The 21,190-nt window shown below is 32.6% G+C and overlaps 4 protein-coding genes across 6 annotated transcripts; 2 read left to right on the top strand and 2 right to left on the bottom strand.

Annotated features, from left to right (window-relative positions):
* Positions 1-119: 119 nt before the first annotated feature.
* LOC111002241 (centrosomin) lies at positions 120-9,747 on the bottom strand. Of its 3 annotated transcripts, XM_022272389.2 has the most exons (13): positions 9,615-9,747; positions 9,456-9,514; positions 6,856-6,905; positions 6,597-6,736; positions 6,346-6,465; positions 5,561-5,635; positions 5,047-5,105; positions 3,895-3,931; positions 3,220-3,327; positions 2,626-2,768; positions 2,484-2,555; positions 1,117-2,180; positions 120-785 (listed from the first exon to the last, which is right to left on the bottom strand). In XM_022272389.2, the coding sequence occupies exons 2-13, from the start codon at positions 9,491-9,493 to the stop codon at positions 589-591; spliced, it is 2,103 nt and encodes a 700-aa protein (XP_022128081.2). In that variant the 5' UTR covers positions 9,494-9,514; positions 9,615-9,747; the 3' UTR covers positions 120-588. The 3 variants fall into 3 exon arrangements, with proteins under 3 accessions (XP_022128081.2, XP_045487659.1, XP_022128080.2); XM_045631703.1 differs by lacking the exons at positions 9,456-9,514; positions 9,615-9,747 and adding an exon at positions 8,054-8,141; XM_022272388.2 differs by lacking the exons at positions 9,456-9,514; positions 9,615-9,747 and adding an exon at positions 7,718-8,041.
* Positions 9,748-9,937: 190 nt separating this feature from the next.
* On the top strand, positions 9,938-10,956 carry LOC111002237 (28S ribosomal protein S18b, mitochondrial). Its single transcript, XM_022272379.2, has 2 exons — positions 9,938-10,485; positions 10,769-10,956. Exons 1-2 carry the CDS (start codon positions 10,081-10,083, stop codon positions 10,919-10,921), a joined length of 558 nt encoding a protein of 185 aa, XP_022128071.1. The 5' UTR covers positions 9,938-10,080; the 3' UTR covers positions 10,922-10,956.
* Positions 10,957-11,567: 611 nt separating this feature from the next.
* On the bottom strand, positions 11,568-14,284 carry LOC111002253 (suppressor APC domain-containing protein 2). Its single transcript, XM_022272402.2, has 3 exons — positions 12,983-14,284; positions 12,626-12,847; positions 11,568-12,126 (listed from the first exon to the last, which is right to left on the bottom strand). Exons 1-3 carry the CDS (start codon positions 13,883-13,885, stop codon positions 12,013-12,015), a joined length of 1,239 nt encoding a protein of 412 aa, XP_022128094.2. The 5' UTR covers positions 13,886-14,284; the 3' UTR covers positions 11,568-12,012.
* A 1,082-nt stretch (positions 14,285-15,366) lies between these two features.
* LOC110999674 (MPN domain-containing protein CG4751) lies at positions 15,367-20,395 on the top strand. Its single transcript, XM_022268857.2, has 7 exons — positions 15,367-15,814; positions 16,067-16,183; positions 16,539-16,773; positions 16,929-17,022; positions 17,242-17,411; positions 17,878-18,126; positions 18,685-20,395. The coding sequence occupies exons 1-7, from the start codon at positions 15,608-15,610 to the stop codon at positions 20,244-20,246; spliced, it is 2,634 nt and encodes an 877-aa protein (XP_022124549.2). The 5' UTR covers positions 15,367-15,607; the 3' UTR covers positions 20,247-20,395.
* Positions 20,396-21,190: the final 795 nt, after the last annotated feature.

The raw sequence follows: 21,190 nt of genomic DNA, 5'->3' as shown, positions 1-21,190 counted from the left end.
CTATCTGTTTGTTATTCTGTTGTCTATCAAATATTGTCTGGCAGTTTTTGAAACATTGAATATATTTCCTAAAAATCATATTACTATAGCGGCGAAAGGATGTCAATAATAAAACCAAGGTTATTTAAAAAATATATTAAATTACAAAAACCTAATACCACGCATACAAAAAAAGACACGAGGCGGTTAATAATACGTCAACTAAGGAATCTTACTAATAAAGGAAAAGCATTAAAATATTAGATTAGATTATTTCAATCAATTGCCCTGTATTAAGACTAAAGACATCGCTTCGGTAAATGGAACATGTTAGAATATTCAAAAGTCAAAATTATATAACCCACATACTAACAGTCGCATGTCATTAAAACAGAATTCAAAGCATGAGAAACCTATATTTTTATAATTTGAATGTGGTTTTTTGTTTGAATAAAAACACTCTTTAGGCATTCATATGTTGACAAACTTCATAAATTTGACTTTTGAAATATAATAATGGATTATTCTTATTATTGATGATGACGCCTTACGACTCACTCAGTTATGTCAAATGTAAATTAAAAATCTAATCACAATAAAAAAAAAATCTTAATTATTATGTTGTTCAAATTGGTCTCGTGCCCTACGAAGAACGCCATGTGTCTTATGAATTTGGCGGCAAATTGCCCTTTGTGCATTTCGTTTCATCATATTTGCCGCGTTTAGTTGCGTCAACGTCTCCGCTAACGTCGCTTTGGTTCTTGCAAGCTTCTGTTTCAATGTTACATTTTCTTTTAGTAGAGAACCTGAAATATAATAAATTTTGGGGTTACACGAAAGAATCGGAAATTACTTCCTGTATGTATTTTTTATATTAAAATTACAAAAGATTTTTCTAACAGTCCTGCTGATTTGCTAAGTAAATAGATAGATTTATGTAATATTTTATTTGTGATTTTTTAGTTGAATCTACTTAAAGTCGTTCTTAGTAGTTAAGATAAGCGGGAAAAATGCGTTCAAAAATCATCTACGACTATTACTTTACATTGTGCGGCAGAATATGAGAACTAACGATTGTACCACCTTACACATTTTTGTATCATATTCTTGCAATAAATTATTATTATTATTACTCACGTGGTGACAAATTAACTGCATCGTGTTCCAAACTTGACAGTCTGTCACTATCGATACCCTGGTCTGGTGAAGTTGGTCGATCCTCTTCAGAATTGTGACCTTCATAATACGCCACAACCTTATTATCCGCATCAGCTGCCCTACGAGTGAGCTCCATTTCCAACTGAGACTGAGCTTCCATTACAGAGGACAACTTTTCTCTAGTCTCTTCTAATTCTCTTTCTACTCTCATTCTTTCGTGTTGCGCTCTTGCTCGCTCCAAAGCAGCCTGTGATGCTTGAACGGTTGCTTCATCAGCAGCTCGTCGTAAAGAACGCTCATTCTCCAAAAACGTGACCTCTAAATCTGATTTCTCTGCTCGCAATTTCTCAATGTTTTCATTGTTGTACGCTATTTGCTGTTCGTTCTCGTTAATACGAGACTCCAATACTAATATAGTCTTCTTCAGAGATTCCACAGTAGAATTGGCTTCTATTATACGAGACCGCTCCGTCTCTAGTGCTAGCCTATAATCATCCCTTTCGTGTTCGAGGTCAACGATTTGTTGCATCGCAGAATCTAGTTTTTTAGCGAGTTCTTTATTATCTTCTTCTAACTCTTGGCTATATTGTGTCAAATCATCGACTCGCTCAAGTAAGGTAACATTTGCCTTGCCATCTTCGGAGCGAGATCCGAAAGATATACGTGACCTTCGGGATCTATGCTTAATGCTCTCCGACTCTCTTTCTCTTTCTGTTACCCTGGTCTGTGATAAGCCAACTCTAGCTAAAGACACATTTCTGTCTGGTTCTGACCAACATTCGGATTCGGAAATCGCATCTGCCTGAGGATACGATCGTGTAGGGTTTCTAGAGTTTCTGTTTTCGTCATTACATGTCATATGGTGTCCGAACATTAAAGTTAAGTCTTCGAGTCTCATAGATTGTGACATATCAAGGTTACTTTCGTCCATTGTCATGTCTCCTAAAGCCATGGACTCATCAAGCTTCAATCCAACTGGAAGGGCCAGACTTTGCTCTAAAATGCTCTCAGCCAGCTTCTTCTTCTCCTCCCCAAGTACACATCTGTAAATTATTCAAAAACTACCATTTACAGTACTTATAGGATACAAGATAGCATTGATTTGTTCAATATATACAAATACATATTAAACTACAGTCAAAATCTGTTATAACAATATCGAAAGAACTACTCATATTTGGTCGTAAAAACCGATAGTAGTAACAGCCGATGACGTTGTTATTAAATAAATTCAGCCGGGACCTTTGATTTTGGTCATTATAACCGGTTTTGACTGTATTATTCTTTCTAAATATTGAATTTTGAAATCATATAACATAGTTATGATTTAATATTTAAAAACATACTTGTGTGTTAACAGTTTATCGAGGAAAAGCGCCATCTCTTGTAATCTCTTTGTTAAAACTTTTTGTAAGTTCCTGAAATAGCAAAAAATTAGATACATGTGCAATAATAAAGGCATTTACTGGTATTGAATAAGCAACGAACCCAGAATCATTTTGTTCACTATTGTTCTGGAATTGTCTCAATTTATTTTCCAGCTCATTAATATGTTCATCTTTGCATTTGATAATTCCTTCATACTTTTCCAATTGTGAATCGCTTACATGTGCGTATGTCAGTTCCTTATCCTGAAATTTTATTATGATTTTTTGTATTACGAAGACTATTCTGGCATATAAAAAAATATAATTGTAAATTGGACAGAATTGTTACATATGCACCGAATCAAGAGAGCATCATCACTAGCTTTTAGCTATGATATAGCTAAAGGATTTTTTTTCTTTGTGTGTGTTAAAAATAAAGTGAATTTAAGAATAGTTTAGCTTTACAATTAGTTTTTTTATTTAATACGTGTCCACAGGACGTTTTAAATACACATAGTATTTTATAGAAAATCATTGATACTAAATATTTAGAAACTAACAAGAACCATAGTTTGTTAGAAACTTAAACCTACTCTGAGATTTTAAACAAAATGCTAGCATCGTACAGAAAGTAATTATGTTTATTATTCTAATAACTGTAATTATAATATTTCAATAGTAATAGTAATAAATAAGTAAGTTAACTTTTTCTTACCAGTTTCAATCGCTTGATTTCCTTATTTTGTTGCTGAATTTTCTTTAAACATTCTTTTATCATTTGAAGGGCCTTTCTATTTTCTCTTTTTAGTTTTGTCATTTGATCCTGTAATTTATTATCCAATTAAAACTTTTTACTTAATAAAAATATGTTCTAAAATGCTTAGACCAAATACATATTACCATATTCTAACGTATTTATATGGGCCTGTACATCATGACATATATAATTATAAATTCAAAGTAAATAATACTTTGTTTTATTACATTAAACCAGCATTTAATTACTGGAGTTCCGTCAATAATGTATGTTTATTTTCGTTAAAGTTTTATTCATAACTAGCTACTGAGAAGCCTTCGTTTCTCCTTAAAATTTTTTTTACTTAGCCTAACATTTACCTATGCTACTTTGGTTTGCTTTACCGGAATAAAAACTGAATCTCAGGGTGAAATTTTTCAAATACCTGTTCTGAGCTCAAGAAATAATTTTGTTTTTTGCGCAAATATCGAAGACAGCTGTAATACTTAATTTTTAATTATATAGAAATGGCAAGTTGATCTAAGCAAATTCATTATGAATATCATTTGAATAATAGATTAGATCACACTATTAGTTAAGCCGAAATTTGAAAAATTTTTTGTGAGGAAATTAGAGAAAAGAAAATAAACATACCAAATCCTCATTGTTGACTGTTACAGCCAGATATTCCCTGAAAGTACAATATTTAAAATAGAAAAATGTAATGATGATTTATATGTTGGCGCTATTTCATAATTGAAACATAAGAAAAATTTCCATACTGTTTCGCTTGAGTGACAAACTATCAAGCGTATTATCCCATTGCATAAAACAATAGATATCATATTTCTATAGTTACATTAAGTGTATATAGTTACTAATTAATATGTTTTATTATGCATTGCGTACTTGGTCATAGCAGGATACTTGGCCAGACTTTCCTAGTGGGAAAGTCAGACAAAATCCTAAAATTTCTGCACATTTAACTCTGGGAAAAAATTTAACTATAAAATTCCTTTTCAACTACAGGACTAAGTTTTGGTTTGTTTCTTCTTCATATAAAATCTATATAAGCTGTAATACACAAAAGGGCACAAGGCATTCCTATTCAAAAGTCATCCATGTCATTGGTTATGTATCGCATACCTACAGATTACAACATAAATTACCAGCAAATCGATATATTTAATGTGACTAAAAAATTCTTAAAAAAATATTTTAAAAACTCAGGTATCTTTTACTAATAATCGCTTTGTTTGTTCCTTCATATTAAATATATATTTTAATCTACCAATCAATCAATCTTACAACTGTGCTTTGTAAAACTGTGCTTTATGTTTCTGTTTATATGTGTATTCTGTTTTGACTTTTGTGTGTAATGTAATTGTTTGGATATTGTTTAGTGATTAGCTGTAGGAATACTTAAATAAATAAAATAAATCTATCCCCCTTTGTCAACCAGAAAACAAATTTCAGACTTTCATTAGCAAAGTGTAAAAGTATAGTTATATGTAATAGAAGGCAAATGGGTGGGAGGCTCACATGATGTTGTGACCAACACCAAGTGATACCGCCGCCCATGGACACTCACATTGCCAGAAGGCCAGCAAGAATTGGTAAGCTCTAATAGAAATGAAATAATAATAATATTTTTTAATAGAATAATCAATATTATTTTTAAAAGGCCGGCAACGCACTCGCGAGCCCTCTGGCATTGAGGGTGTCCATGGGCGGCGGTATCACTTAACATCAGGTGAGCCTCCTGCCCGTTTGCCCCCTGTTCTATAAAAAAAAAAAAAGACATACCCTGCAGATTCCGATTCTAGGCCCGTTTCATTTTCCTTTTCCACTTGATTTCCAGAATACTGAAAATAGGTTGAATTATATAGACATATACAAGTATTAAAGGAGTAAATGATATCAACTGTGTAAGCGGATGGCGAAAGCTTGAATAAAAATATATGAGAAACATTGTATATTTAAAAAAAAAACAATATACATAATTCTTTCTACTTCATGAATACCAATTAAAATGTGAATACAATAAACAAACAAAAAAACAAAAAACTACCTTTATTAACTTTCTGGTCTTAAATATACATTTTTGTACATCCCTTTTAAGTTCTGTAACCTGTATTAGGGATGCACACTCTTTCCTATATGTTGTTTCTTAATAAAGGTCTAATCTAAATAAAAACAATGAACTTACATACTAAGTAGTACTTATAAATCAATCTCAATTAGTTTTTTATAAAATATGGTTAGACGTCTCTTAAAAGCGATAAGGCAGCCTGTTGGGCTCTATGGTTTGTCTAAATACCTGTGTTATTTCATTTTGTTTGCATTCTGGGTTGCTTTGCATTGATGCCTCAGCTGTTTCCGTCGATAATGAACCCTACAAAAATCATTTGTCAATCAATCAATCTACAAATGTGTCGTGATTGGATATTAAATCGTTTCATAAGATGGTTGTATTTAGATATGATGACGCTCATACCAGTCACACTGTCGCGGTCGCTAGAGCGTTGCCGGATTTTTAAAACATTTAGGGCCTGTTTCACAAGGTCCGGATAAGTTCCAAAATAAGCTATCTATTACTTATTGTTAGGATAAACTAGTGTTTGTTGCATTTCACTACTGTCAGATAGCGCTATTCGTCATGAAACGCGAAATGTCTTATTCGGAACTTTTATCTTCCAAATAATTTATGTGTTGCATAGCTATTTGGTACTTCAACCATATATTAGGAAACAGGCCCTTATAGATTATATTTACATGTATAAACAAGTAAGAGGACAAAAATAGTGATAGCCTAGAGCAGAATATTTCGTATGTAGGAATCTTCTAGGGTTAAGGTGCTTTAGATAAATGTATGTAAAATGCTTGTTAGTTGTGATCGTCACATTTCTACGTCGTATTGTTGAAACGAGACCAGATAGATATACTATTGTTTCACCCTGAATTCAAGATTTTGGACCGAGAGCTTTATAACATGAAATTTAATATAAATTCAATTAAGTAGCAGATGACAAATTAAGATTATGATTTCGATAATTCTTAAGGCACAACTAAAGATTTTCTTAAAATAAATTAGCAAATTATTACCTGATTCTCCAAAACATCGATAGCTTCTGCCGCAGCCGCCAATAACGCTTGTTTATCACTTAATTGTCTCTTCAATTCTTCCACTTCCACTTGAAGCCTCACATTATGTTCCAAAAGACCCTGGAATGTAAAACATAAATTTTGAGGGATTTTTTATTGGCCAGTCAAGTGGGTAAATTTAAAAAACAATTAATATTAAACTAAATTTCCTAGAGATATAGAGAAGTTTTTGGCCGACAAGTTTTACTCACTTGAATAGCGGGTGGGCATCCATGTCCTAAATTCTCCTCTAGAAAGTAAACTCGTAATTTGAGTTGGAAATTTTCTTTACGGAGGGCGTTTAGCTGTTCCTCGTACTGTTTCAAGCTTACACCACTTGCCGATGTCACGTCTAAAATAACAATTACAATTTAGTTATACAGATATAGCATTTTTGCACACACATTTGCAAAGTGAACATATGAAAAATAATTCATTAGAATGGAAAGTTATCATTTAAACCTCACATACCATGAATTTCTGTATATGGTGCCATTTCAGGTAATTTCCGTGGACTAGAACTGAAAAAGAAGAATAATTGAGTTCAGTCCTATAGTGTGCATTTTATATAGTGTATATTTTTTTTTATAAATGATATGGCATTGCCTAAATTTTTCTAGACAACGTCGTAAACCTCCTCCTCCGGTAAATTAAGAATTTTTTATATGAGTTTATTTAAGTATGATTTAACAATTTATTCCGTAATTCTTTCATCTAAACAATGGCATGTACCCAAAAATCGCCTTGAATTGTATTTTTCTTGAGGAGAGAGTAAGAACATACTATATCTAAGTGTGTCATACCATGTTACAATATTTCCTTACTACCAAAAACATAAAGGGCGAATCGCTTTGGATTTCCTCGGTATAGATGGATATAGGTAAGAGATAGTAGACATAATTCCCACCCGACCCAGCATACCCGAGCCTTTAACTATTTTAACTGGTTTTTATATCAAAAGGGTACCTCAAATAAATAATATATACAATTTACATTAAGATCCTGAAATTATAGTAAATTTTGAATTTATTTTAAACGTTTTAGGTACACCATGAAGATTGTAATAAAAATGCTGCGAATAAAGATAAAAAAAAATAACAACATCCAACGCTCAGCTAGGAATAATTGAAAAGAATAAAGGAAATACATTTGCGCGAAAATTGGAAAAAATATTTGTGCGCACGCACGATGCAGGCGATGCGTCATAGACAAAACACACTTCAGAGTCAGAGTTCAAACTGATAATGCAATAATTTAGAATAATTTTGTTTACACCAGTGTTATCTACGGTTAGGTGATCATTAGTTATAAACATAATTTATTATTTACATACCTAAATGGAGACGCAACGTTTTTTGATGAATTCCCATGCTTAGTATTATTAACTCGCGGTAATGTCGCCATTATAACTCTCTTAATAAATATATATTGTCAATTGAAAATTACATAATACGTTTTAACAAACGCAGCACCGACACAAAATCGTTTATAAATAATAATCATTGAGTCATAAATCACTTTAGATAGGTACAGAAGAAAACGTTTTATTACGAACTTACACTTGGCCTTTAATATTAACAACAACACAATCACATAATATTATTTACGCTAATCACTTCTAACAAATATTATTTGTAATGAATTGTTTTTATTCAGTGTTGATACATACATTAATTAGGGCAAAGGAAGATTCGTCACGTTGGATATCGCATCGGGATTTAGAAAAGGAAGAAATAACATTTTATCTACGTCAGAGCGAGATGGGTACATGCAGAAGTTAGGGCGCTGACGGATGCTGCGGGGCGGGATGTTGAGTGCAATATGAGGGACAGAAATAGAAACGACGCGTCAATATTTTACATGTAAATTGTTCTCAGCTTTACTGAACAAAATAGCTAAGCTTTACACTAATACAAATTTTCAAAAGAATGTAGAAATTATTTCTGTTTTTGTTTAATGTCTACACAGAAAGCAGTTGAAATGTTAAAATAAATACCCCGAGCTTTAAAATCTATGTATGCATAAACATAGATTTAAACTAAATACATATATAATAAAAACAAGAAAACCTTTACAAGAGGTTACTTATCACCCTTTGATATAATTTTGTTGGGGAAGGTTAGGATGATAATTCATTTAAACTGTTGAATTATATAGTTATTGATACTATTTTAGTTTTACACCCTAGCTTAAACATTAACAATTTTAAATAAACTGAAATTGACATTGCTCAAAGTGTTTATTCGCAAGTTAGGTATTTAGTTACTTTTGAACTCTGACTCTGCATGTTAATTAAGAGTGGATCCAGCTTTGGCACCAGGAGATGGTCACAAAGTTGTGGTCAAGTCAAGAACTTATATGTTTCTCATCTTACAAAGTTATTATATAATATTAAATTAATTAAATATTGAAGATGTGTAGTAACAAAATCTGGATGGTGACAAAATATTGAAATAAAATCATTATGTTCAATTACTGGTCCACGTAAGTCCTGGAACCAACTCAGGGGAGGGGTCATGACCCTCCCTGGATCTGCCGTAGACTCTAACACTGGCTGTATGAGAATAGACCTTTCTTTCTAAGTGGCAATTAACAGTTGCTATATAGATGGAAAATATAATAATGGGATGTATTTGACCAAAAAAAAGTATTTAGATGTTTAAGGAAAATTACACTAAAATTTTTCTTCACAGATTCCATGTTCATGTTTAGTAAAAATTACAACTGTCAGCTGATTAACCTGAGTTATAGTGAGATGAAGAGAGCCTACATGAAAATCATGTTTTATTTACATATCTTTTTGAAAACAAGAAGCTCAGGTGCAGATGTAAATTCTAAAGTAAAAATGTATTTGGATTTTACAAAACGAGTACCTTTATTCATCTAGGTAAACAAGTACACTTATGAACGTCAAACATTAAATTAATTGTAAATTTACATTTACTATCAGTTCGCAAGATAAGAGCGTAGAGCGGGCAAGAAGTTTAAATTACTCATTGAATATTCCATACAAAGATGATGTATTGTTAATAACACTTAATATTTTACTGTTAAAATATCACGGTGCTTACCCTATGGGCAAACTCGTCTCTCCAAGTAGTTCAGCCATTATTACTGGATCATAAAATAACTGAAAGAAAAAAATAAATTCGGTGCATGGAACTAAACATTAACCGGCATTGATGTAAAATAATGATTATAAGATAAATGATTCAAAAATATATACTTACAGATCTTAATTAGTCAATGGTTAAGCTCCTATAAATATAGCACCCCGTTACCAAAGTATTACTTAGTAAATAGTATTATGAGTAGTTTTTTTTAATGTCTTTATTTTCTATTTCAACAATATCATTTTAAAATAACCGTAATATAACTGACACTAAAGAGTATAAATATATTAGACTCAGCAATAAGCTAACGTACACATTACATTCTGACTTTTAAAAAGTAAATATTGACAATTGACATTTGTTTGTAATTTTTTTTTGTTTGTCATTATATGTATTCTGTATTCTATGTTTATCTTTGAATAAACTAAACGAGTAACGAGCCATCAGCCATCAGTCATCAGCCATTCATACTTGACATACTTCATAGAATACCTAACCCTTAAAGATATCTTTTCAATACTAATGTGTTTTTAAAATAAATTCGAGTTTATTATTGTTTTCTGGAATTTGTAATATTGCTGAAATGTCTCTATCAAGAAACATAATACATAGAGTAATAATCAACAGAGTGATTTTAGCAGATAGAAGAATAGGCGTACGTTTATACTCAGATGAATCCAATGAGAACGAAGAACAAAAACCAATTGATCCTACCAAAGACAGATCGAAAATAATTCCTGTTGAGTTAAGCATTAAATATTTAGAAAGCAACGCATTTAATCAGACATATGGTGAAAAACCTGTGTGGTTTTTTTATCGGAGGAACCATAAAGGTGGTTTTGCACCAAGAAAGACAAGACAGTCGTGTATTCGAAATAAAGTAATTTCCACCGGTAATCCTTGTCCAATTTGCAGAGATGAATATTTAGTACTAGATCCGAGAAATACAAAATTATTGGAACAATTTATATCTGAATATACTGGCCAGGTAATTTTGTTATGACATCTGTTTGAAATAATACTGCAGTACTTACTATCAATGTTATTCGGAACATTCAACCATTTTTTATCCATATCTATTGTTTCATGATTCTTAGCATAGAATTGTTCTTCCAACATCTTAATTTCTTGACTCAAAATAAAAATGTTATAGACCTATGTTTATTTTACACTTAGTGCACTATAGAAAATTAAAATATAAGATATGTATCAAATTTGGAATCTGGGTTTCACCAAAGAGACAAAATAAAATATAAGAAATTTAATTTCAGGTTTTAGATGCTTTTAAAACAGGACTTTGTCAAAAGAAGCACAAACAACTACTGGTTGCAATTGAGCAAGCATGGGATCAGGGATATCTCACCTATGATGTACCTTTTAGAGAATATGATTATTCATTATATAAAAGTCAAATTACAATGTAAACAGGTGATAAATAGACATGGTATTAATTAATTTTCCTCATAGTTTTGTTATTTGATCTTGAGTAATATATCAGGTTTAGTTTATTTAGGTCTGCAAAGAAAACATACATACTTGTCTGTTATAATAAATATGTAAAAATTATAGAAAAGACTTTTATAACCTTATTTACTTTTTAATATTACGACGGTCAAAACCATTACAACAACATTGTTTTTACAACATACTGGTAAAAAATATTGTTATAACAGATTTGACTGTATAACATTTATTATTAGTAAGAAAAACTACTTATGTCAATTAGCCACCTGAGCACAAAGCGTAGGGTAAGATTCACAGCTGAGAGTCAGTCCTAGGTTCAACTCCCATATCCCAAAAATTTATTTAATATTGACAGAATTAAAGTTTGCACCAAGCATCGACATCTGCATTGGCATCTTATTGTAAGTGTGCACAGTAGTAAGCATTATGGTACAAGTATTCACAGATTCAATCTGCAATTCATCTTAGATTAGGATTTTTATGTTGCTATTTGAAATGCATATATTTTATTTTTAAATTATAATGAAAATTATTTGGTAAATAATTATTTAATTAAATATTGAAAGGTTAATAATAACAATAATATATTTATTATATTAAATGGTAATTGGAATGAATATTGCCTATAATGAATATTGTATATAATATCTATAATTTCTAAATATAAATATATACTTATACTTGAAGCTTATTTTAGGTATGTTTTCGATACAATTATTATATTGGTCACATGCATATTTTCAATCTATTTTCCATCAAGGTTAAAACTAACTAATACAAAAATTTTAGACAATTCCAGCATTAATTCATAAGATTTTTGTAAGAAATAATAATACATTGATTTTAAAGATCCTGACACTCAACCATTATAAGTTGGATTTATTTCTAAACAACTGGAATTTCTATGCCAATTTCTTGTAATGATCAATGGGTCTTAGCTAGCTTTTAATATTAGATTTAGAACACCCATGTTTTCTGGCACCACTAAGCTACTCACATAATCGGGATTAAAGATAGTAGAGGGTTACTTATGGCATGCATTATATTATAATTAGCCAAAATTATCAATAATTTTATTTCTATTCCTTTGAAGTAGTAACTCTCTTATGAGTGCAGATTTCTCTCTTTCCAATATTGATATCCTTTCATTCTTTCTGTTAACTTCCTGCAATATTTTAAAAATTTATTAATCAGTTAAAAATAGTACTGTCAAATATTTACTATTAAATATGAATGTGGGCAGTGTTGGCTTAGTGAATTCACGCTAAAATTCGCACGGACGGTAAAGGTAAGCAATAAGCATCGTGAGAAAACCGGCTTGCTTTAGACCCAAGAAGTCGACAGCGTGAGTCCCGCTCAGAAGATCACCTACTTGCCTTGCCTATTAGATTGACAAATTATCATGAAACAGATATATATTTTTAATGAGTCTCAGAGCTTTTGCAATATTAAAAAACGGATTTATTCATAAACACTAAACATGTCAGGTATAAGTGAAGTTGTAAAGCATAGATAGTTAATATAAAATGATAATAGCGGTTTTATTGTGTTTATTACCAAACTATGCCAAGAGCTAGAAGTACAAATTATTTGTAGCTTATATGTTTCATAGGACTATAGCATGCAGGACATTAACTACATTTTATACATTGGAAACTTTTTACCTCGGCAAGCATCCGATTCTGTGATCTAAGCACTGTAGCATTATTTGGTGTGCTATTAGGAGGATTGAATATTGACGCTGGTAACGCCAGGTTCATATGAAGTGACAAGGGCCAGTGACGCCACCCGGTTGCTGAAGCTAGCGCCCCTAATTGGCGGTTTAGTTCAAGTATTCGAGCTCGCAAAAGTTCTAGTCGCTCCTGCTGTGCTTCATTCCAGGGTTCCTGAGGAAATGAATAAATAAATGATATAATGGACCAAATTTATATATCCACCTACCTTTATGTTTCAGATTCTGTAAAAGCCCTATGATATATTTCGTAATTGTTAAGGCAAGTACGTTTACAACATAAACCTACCACATAAGCGCCCATTCGTCCGGTATAACGGATTTTATCTTGTACTTCCGCCAATTGCTTAAGGTACCATTCGCGAGCTTCTTCAACAGCCGAAAGTCCCTGAAGTAAAATATCCTTCTCTTGTTCTATTTGTTTCATTTTTTTGATAAGGTTGTAGTCTATCCCATTATGTAGAGTATGCCGACGAGGTTCTCTTCTTCGTGACGTAGTGCGGCTCAAGTATGACTGCGATCCAGATGCTGAGCGGCCATCTCCCAATCCTCTTCCCTGACCCTCTAACATTCTGGATATCTCTGGTATATCTAATTTATTATCTCTTATGTTATCTGGTTCCGATAAAATTCTAGTATTTTCTACAGTTTCCATAACAGGTTTGTCTAACCGAGGTGGCTTTGGGGGTCCGTGGCCACTTTGTAATAAATCGTACTTGGAGATGGCTGTCTCGAGGGGGGATTTTTCATGCAAATTTTTATTTTCAGCTAGATGTGGCATGCTATGTGTGCGATGTGATCCTGTTGTTTTTATTGACGTCCAGTTTCTTTCTCGTTGTGGATTATTAATGTCCATTATGGGAACTGAAGGTGGCCTTTTATCTTGAACACTTACTTGGGTGTGAAATGAAGGATCAGGTGCTTCATTACTTATTTGCTTAGACGAAGATTGAACCTGATTCCGTAAAAGGCATATCTTAAGTCCAGTACAAAAGCTCTCAAACGTTAGAAACCCATCATGGGAAGCGACTTTTTGAAGGCTTTCAATAACACCATGGGGCAATCCCTTTGTACGGTCATCTCGCCACCGGTTTTCTATATCTGTTAACATAACATATCCAGTTTGTTTGTCATCCATTATATCAAATAATGTTCGCATCGCTGAAACGAACTGTTTCGGCAAAGATTCCATCTTTGGACAAAAAAAAAATTTGAACCATTATAATATAACCGGTGGGAGCGGCGCTTTAAGAAGCCGACACTTATTTTCTCACAACACACTACTAAATGATATTAAAAAAACTCTTTAATTAAATTGTTGAGCATAACAAGGTAACTTGGTGTCAGACCCAGTTGAACGATAGCTGTGGGTGTGATTTTGCGAGGAACTGGCTGCGCCGTTCATGTGTGAGTATACAAAAACCGGTCAAGCGGCATTTTGGTTTGATAAGTAGACGCGATTGACTAGTAAGTATAAGTAGCACAGTCACTTATTTATAAATATTAATTAGGATGTAACAGTCTGAACTGAAGTATTAAACTTTTGCGGAGCCTAAGCAACAGCCTTACGGAGGAGTTTATAAGCCTTAATTCAGATACTGATGTATTCGAGAAGAAGTGGCTATAATCCAACAATGTATTTTCTCAAGTATACTCGGATATTCCATATGTAAAAATGCACTTTGCTGTTATCTATTTCCGTTATTATTTAGTTCCAATGTTGACGGACCCAAGCATTTATTATTTGAAAATCTAATTTTTGTAACCATCAATTAAAATTAACCATCAAATTAATTTTTGAATTGCCGTCGCCGTTTTTTAAAATGTCTAAACTAATAATTAGAAACCGAATTTCTATTTCCAAAATCCAAATAAAATGGACATATGTATCCTAAATTTGGTATAAAAAGATTGTCTACGTACCTATACAGAAATAAATTTTATTTTACAATAATCATACACGAATAATGATAAACATCAACAAAACATCAAAACAATATGTTTTGTTTATGTTGTTAAATCTCGTTTTATTACTTTCAGCTTTGCTGAAATTTTCGAAGCTTTTAATTCTATAGTAGGAAACGTAATAAGTTTCTGATATTAAATTTTTTCATTTGAAAAATTATGTAGTTTAACATATTAAAACGGCTGACTATGCAATTACGTTATCAGTCTTAAGTTTCACTTTGTGCGTGCTCAAAGAAATCCCGGTGGGAACTGGGAACAGTGACCAACGGCAGGTGCAATGTGGGGAAAATGTGGCAAAGTAATAATAATGTATTACTTCAAAAGACCTCTATGATGATTTCCATAACAATTAGTCTGTTACTGTTTTACATCTATTTCCTACTTTTGAAGATCATAAATTAATTAATAATTTTTACGTTGAGTTTTATGAGGTATACAGATTATAATTAGTATGCTGTGTCTATTATAGTATAGTTATATACATTTGATAATGGTCTCTCGAAAATAAAGAAAATACTTAATAGCGGCTTAGTCGCTTGTCCAACGATTTTAAGATCAATATTTTTGTGCCACGAGATTCTATTATCGGTTAATAATATTTGTATACATATATAATAAAAATAAGGCTATATAATATGGTCTAAAGACTTTAGTAGGCTTATAAACTCTGTAGGTGGTTATAATCTATGGTTAAAATATTATTAAACAAGTTAGGTACAAGACTCAAGAAGTAATAACATTATAAGATTTTTTATTCCATTGTGATTTGTACTTATTTCATACTATTACTACGTAGTTAGCAATTTATAAAAGCATAAAAATCGAAAATGTTTGGAAACAGAGATCGTTAGAACGTTATTAACTATTCAACTCTAACGGTCCTATATGTATATGTGCATAACAAAGCTGATGCCGATAGCGATTTAAACATTCACCATACTACGACATGGAGGATATACAGACTTCTCATTTAGCCGCCGCTTTAATGTCCGGAGGTGGAACTTATTCTAACGTAACTTTCGAACCACCGGCTTCATCCGGAATTGTTAGTGAGGGGCAATCCGAAGATAAAAAAGATCTTATTACAACACACACAGAGCCTCGCGACGAAGAAAAAGATGATTTGGGAAGTGGAGAAGAATTTACAGATGAGGTTTGTTTTTTATAAAGAGAACAAATATATCATCATAACACTACAAGCCAAACTGTGTGGGTTTCTCAATATACAAAAAAATTCTTTAGCTGTATAATATGTAGAATATATTTTTAATGCACTATGAGGTTGTGTTTGATTCAGGCTTAATGAACTGAACATTTTCTTTTAATAAATATATAAAAGAACCTTGGAAAGTAATATGACTTCACTGTAACTGTGACTCCTTAATAGTAATTTTTTTTAACTTAGGAATCAGAAGCACAAACTGGTAACAAATCTACACCAGGAAGGTGTGTAACTTTACAAATGCTATTAGAAGAAAAAATGTTAGAGCCTGGAATAGCGGCAATGACTATTGAATATCTAGTGAGTAACAAGTTAAAAGTATTACTTATTAATAAAATAAATGGAAGGAAGTGAACAAAGCCTGATTTAATATGGTTAAGATTCTATTAATTATGTGATGTGTAAAGCACTATGGCACACACAAAAAAAAATGCACAATGGCATGGCAAAAATATAATTTAGTTTAGTTGATCACTTTTTATCATATATAAGTAGGCAATCAGTTCTTTTTCCTTACCACCCTAATTGTTGCCAGGATATAAATGTGGTATGAATTACAGATGACAGTATTCTTTGTGATAAACTTACATTAATAAATTTTCATTGATGTATATTCCTTAATCTAATTTAAATATCAAATGTTACATTTTTTCAGGGACAAAAATTTGTTGGTGATTTGCAAGCGGATGGTAAGATTAAATCTCATGAGACTGAAACTATATTTTGTTCCCCATCTGCGTGGGCCATACATTGCAAGAGAATAATAAACCCAGACAAAAGATCAGGTTGTGGATGGGCTTCTGTCAAATATAGAGGAAAGAAATTAGATACTATTAAAGCTACATATCTAAGGAAAAAGCAATTGCAACGAGAAAACATGCACACTGATGGTAAGAGTTACATTTCTTAAATATTATAGAGAAATGGTATTTACTTTTTATGTTTAAACTTATTTATTTGGAAAAAGGTATATGAATGATTTCTACAATCTTTTTTAAATCTAATTCTTAAAAAAATGTAATAAATATGAAATAAAACTTTACAGAAGAAGTAGAAATGGAGGTTGAGAATCCACCAGAACCTCCACCACAAAGAGTAGTCATGAAGCACAATACTGTCCCTAACAGAATGATGCAGCAGTATGTATATTTTCTATCACTCAAAAATCATATGAAATTAGACCTGTGAAATTATCAAATAATATATATTTATATAAATTAATATCAAAAAGAAAATTGAAAATATTTGATGAAGACATACTGACCATTCTTTGGTTAAATTCTTAAGAATTTTAATTATATATCATAGTTTTAATAGAATAAAAAGTAAGACATTCATGATTTTTTTTTAAATTTCAGTGATGCCAACATGCTAATTGAAGCAATATCATTCTCCTCTGCTGGTAAAGTTCAACCATTTCTGGTATCTGTCAGTTCAAATGCTTGTCTAGTACTAGACATACATTGCCATTTAAAGAAAGAGGAGGTTTATGGGTACCTTGCTGGGACATGGGATATGAATAATCATCGTAAGTTGTATAAGTAATACATACAATAATTTAATTTGTAAGATGTTTTTGAAATGTAGTAGCCAAATATTAGAATTAACTTTTTAAAAGAATAGGATAATATACAAATTGATTTAGTATTTTGAATTCTAGTTGTACCACTGTACATTTAGAACTATGTCTTGGCAGACGTAGTTACTTAACATTAGTGATAGAATAAATGTTTCCTTTTATAAAAATTTTAACTAGGTTATAATAGTTGTTGGTCCATATGATCCCAGCGGGATGATGAAATATATTTTAATTACAGAACCACTTAAAAAATCTGACCAAACAAATACATATGTTGCTGACTTGTTGTGCCCATAGGAGTTATGGGCATAACAAGCAAAGGTCGTTGGTCAGAACACTTGCTGCCTACCTTACTAAGAATTTATGAAACATACACTTTCAAAGCTATGTATTATGTTTCTAATGTGCTTTACAGATGTTACAATAACACACACATTCCCATGCTTGATAAGTAAAAGTGATAGTCGACCACGGGTGCTTGTTGAGTTTGATATCCAAGTCGAAATTGAAAAACTTGGGCTCACTCTTTTGGGATGGTACCACTCACATCCAACTAACCCAGCCATGCCAAGTCTTAGAGATTGCGATAACCAACTGGAATATCAAATTAAAATGAGAGGACCTTCAGAGATATCTTATACACCTTGTATTGGCGTTATATGTTGTAAGTACATTACATGTCTTAAATTATATAAAGGTGGTATATATTTATTTATTGGCTCTATATTAGCTTTTGAACAATTAATCATTTACTATGGGATAACAAATGTATACAGATATATAATTGTATATATGGCATATATAACTGTGGTTTCCATTTGAAAGTTAAGTGAACTGAATCAAAGATTATAGCTATATATATGTATATATATAAGTTAGCAAGCATGATAAATGATTTTTCTTATTTATCAAAATTATGGCAGATCGAAGTAAAATGTATATAAAGTTTGATATGATTATAAAAATGTTCTGTATTTATTTTATTCTGATTATTATTTAAAATCGAGTGTTTGGGCTAGTCTGGGGCTTGAGCGTATGTCTGTCATTATTAGAGGTCGTAGGTTTGATCCTCGGCGGTGCACAAAAGGACTTTCCATCTATGTGTGCATTTAGCATTTTCTGAGTAAACTAGCTTGCAATAGAACCAAATAGTCCAGTATGTCAGATTGCACTATTGAATCAAATATATAAGTAATTTAAGCCATTATAAATGTTATTTCAGCGCCATATAATCCCGAAAGTCCAGTATTGGAATCGTCGCTAACATTCTTTTGGGTGATGCCGCCTTCAGAACAAAGGCCGACAGAGTATCCGCGTCCTTTATTACTACAGTATAACATGATTAACGAACCACACCTATCTACCCACGCAATGGAACAAATAAAGAAAAGCATAAAATACTATTTTACATACGCAGACGTAAATTTCATCAACTTCAAAGATAACTTCAAACCCGATATCACGTTTTTGGATAAATTAAAATCAACTTTAGCTCCAAAATTCCCTAAGGAACAAAGTGATGGTTTACTATGGCATTTTATTAGGGACGAATTGGGATGTGCCTCTGAAAATGACGATAAGATGGATTTAGACGCCCTATTAGCCGTACCACAACCTATTCCTGCTTCAAAGCCGACATCGATACCTAACTTTCCTTCGGTCAGTACTTTGCAGCAAATGGTCAGTCGACCTGCTGGTGTTCCTCCGATAAATGTATCCTCTGCCATAGGCTCTCTATCGCCACATAAGTTTGAATCTCCATTAAATATACCAGTTTTGTCTACTTCTTCTAAATCATCTAAATCCTCGTTACCTCCATCTTACCACGGCTTAGATATGTTGACTAACATGGCTTTAGGGTTAGGTCCTTCGAACATTCCGCTCTCTCTTGGAAATAGTAGTTTAGACAGCTTGGCGGCTGCGAATAGCATGTTGGGCCTTACTCCCGGGCTAGGGTCGAGTTTGGGTAGCGGTCTTTCCAGTAGTAAGCTGCCGGAACTTCCGTCTTACGCCGCGTCTTTGCAGAGTCTTACTGGAATGGGCTACGACAAAACATCGACTAGTACGTCGACTAGTTGTACGACGTCTGCAACTCCTATACCGGCGAGTGTCGCGTCAAATTTGATGATGAGCTCGGCCGATATCGCCAACGCCTTGTTCTCAGCGAGCAAATATTCAAGCGCAGGAATTTTGGGAATACCAGATCCGATGTCGAAGTCCACCTTGGCTGCGAATAATATGTTCCTATCTCCGTCCCTTTTGAAAATGCAGGAGTCGTTAATGAAGCCGCTCTCTAGTAGCAGTCCCATTTCTTCAAAAGTACTAGATCAGGGCTCTCTTATGAAATCACCCCATGACCTGATGAAGGGAAACAAGGATGCCTACTTACCTCCAGATTTTTCTGCGAGTAAGGCGAAAGAAAGTGTTATGGATATGAAAAGCGAAGCTGTTAAGGACGTACCGAAATCTATGAGTTTGGATTCGCAGGTGTCTGACTATAGTATGACGTCAAGGCTTGGTGATTCATACCTCAATCAAATGCTAGAACTTACGAAGAAGACGACAATACCAGACTATGCAACAGATTATAGCCAAGTGCGAAAACATTCTGAAGAAGAAATACAATCTATGGCGACATCATCGCATCCGTATCCGGCTCCATCAAGTATTGCTGACTCAATGGCTCACAGCTTAGGGAATTACCCGGAAATGAATGATCCAATGGATTTCTGTAAGCCCCAAGATTATGGTATGAATAGAAACTCTAATGAATCTCAGAACTAAGTTGTGTAGAATAATGTTGAATTTCCGCCTTTGTGTGTATTTATTAGTAGTAATTATGTTTAATTAAATAATTTATAAGGCAATGTGACTTCTATGTATATTATGATTGTGTACCCTGTGCATTTATATTTTTAGGGGCAACCAATAAATGTCTATAAAACACTAGTGTCTATTATTTTTAAATCTTCTTTGTAAATAAATACTAACATTTTATTACAATACCTACAGTATGTTTTTATTATTTACATACATGTAGTGCCAATATGGTAACTAAATCTCATCCACCAGATTCTATTATTTTTGGTGTAAGACGTAAGTAATGAATATTTGTGTTCTCGTGTATGGCGCAGCCAACTATATTAATTAGCCGTTCAATTAACAGCCTAGCCTTTTAACTAAACGGCGTCGTTTAACTAGCGGCCTGAAATATGTTTAGCCATAGCGTTGGTTACAGCATTTAATAAACTCGCTGGCTAATGCTAAGGTCATTCGTACAATAGGCATTAATAGACAGAATTAGAAAAGATGAAACTTGTTAATTGAACGGCTAAATAAGCAAGTTGGCTTCGAAATTGACAGTTAGAAGAGTTTCGCTTCGAGTTTGAGAGTGGTAGGAATTAAATTTAAATTAACAGTTAACAAGCTAGGCAAGTAATGAAACGTCATCGATGCAGGTCATTTGCCTAGCTGTTTCATAAACTAACTGTATATCAATCAGAGCGCTAGTTAAATGGCTAGGCTATTAATTGAACGGCTAATTAAGCTAGTTGGCTGCGACATATGGACAGTACAGAGCGGGTTGCGCTACAACTCAATCTCACCTCATTATTAGCGATATTTATGCACCACTATGATTTAATTTTAGTATTTAAATATATAAGCACTGTAAAAATATACATAACATTAAGATTTTAGCGTTTAACGTAGCGTTTTTGCGTTTATTG

Source organism: Pieris rapae, chromosome 16, assembly GCF_905147795.1.
Source record: "Pieris rapae chromosome 16, ilPieRapa1.1, whole genome shotgun sequence".
NCBI lineage: Eukaryota > Metazoa > Arthropoda > Insecta > Lepidoptera > Pieridae > Pieris > Pieris rapae.
The sequence above is the reverse complement of the archived record's forward strand: the minus strand, read 5'-3'. Positions and strand labels throughout refer to the sequence as shown.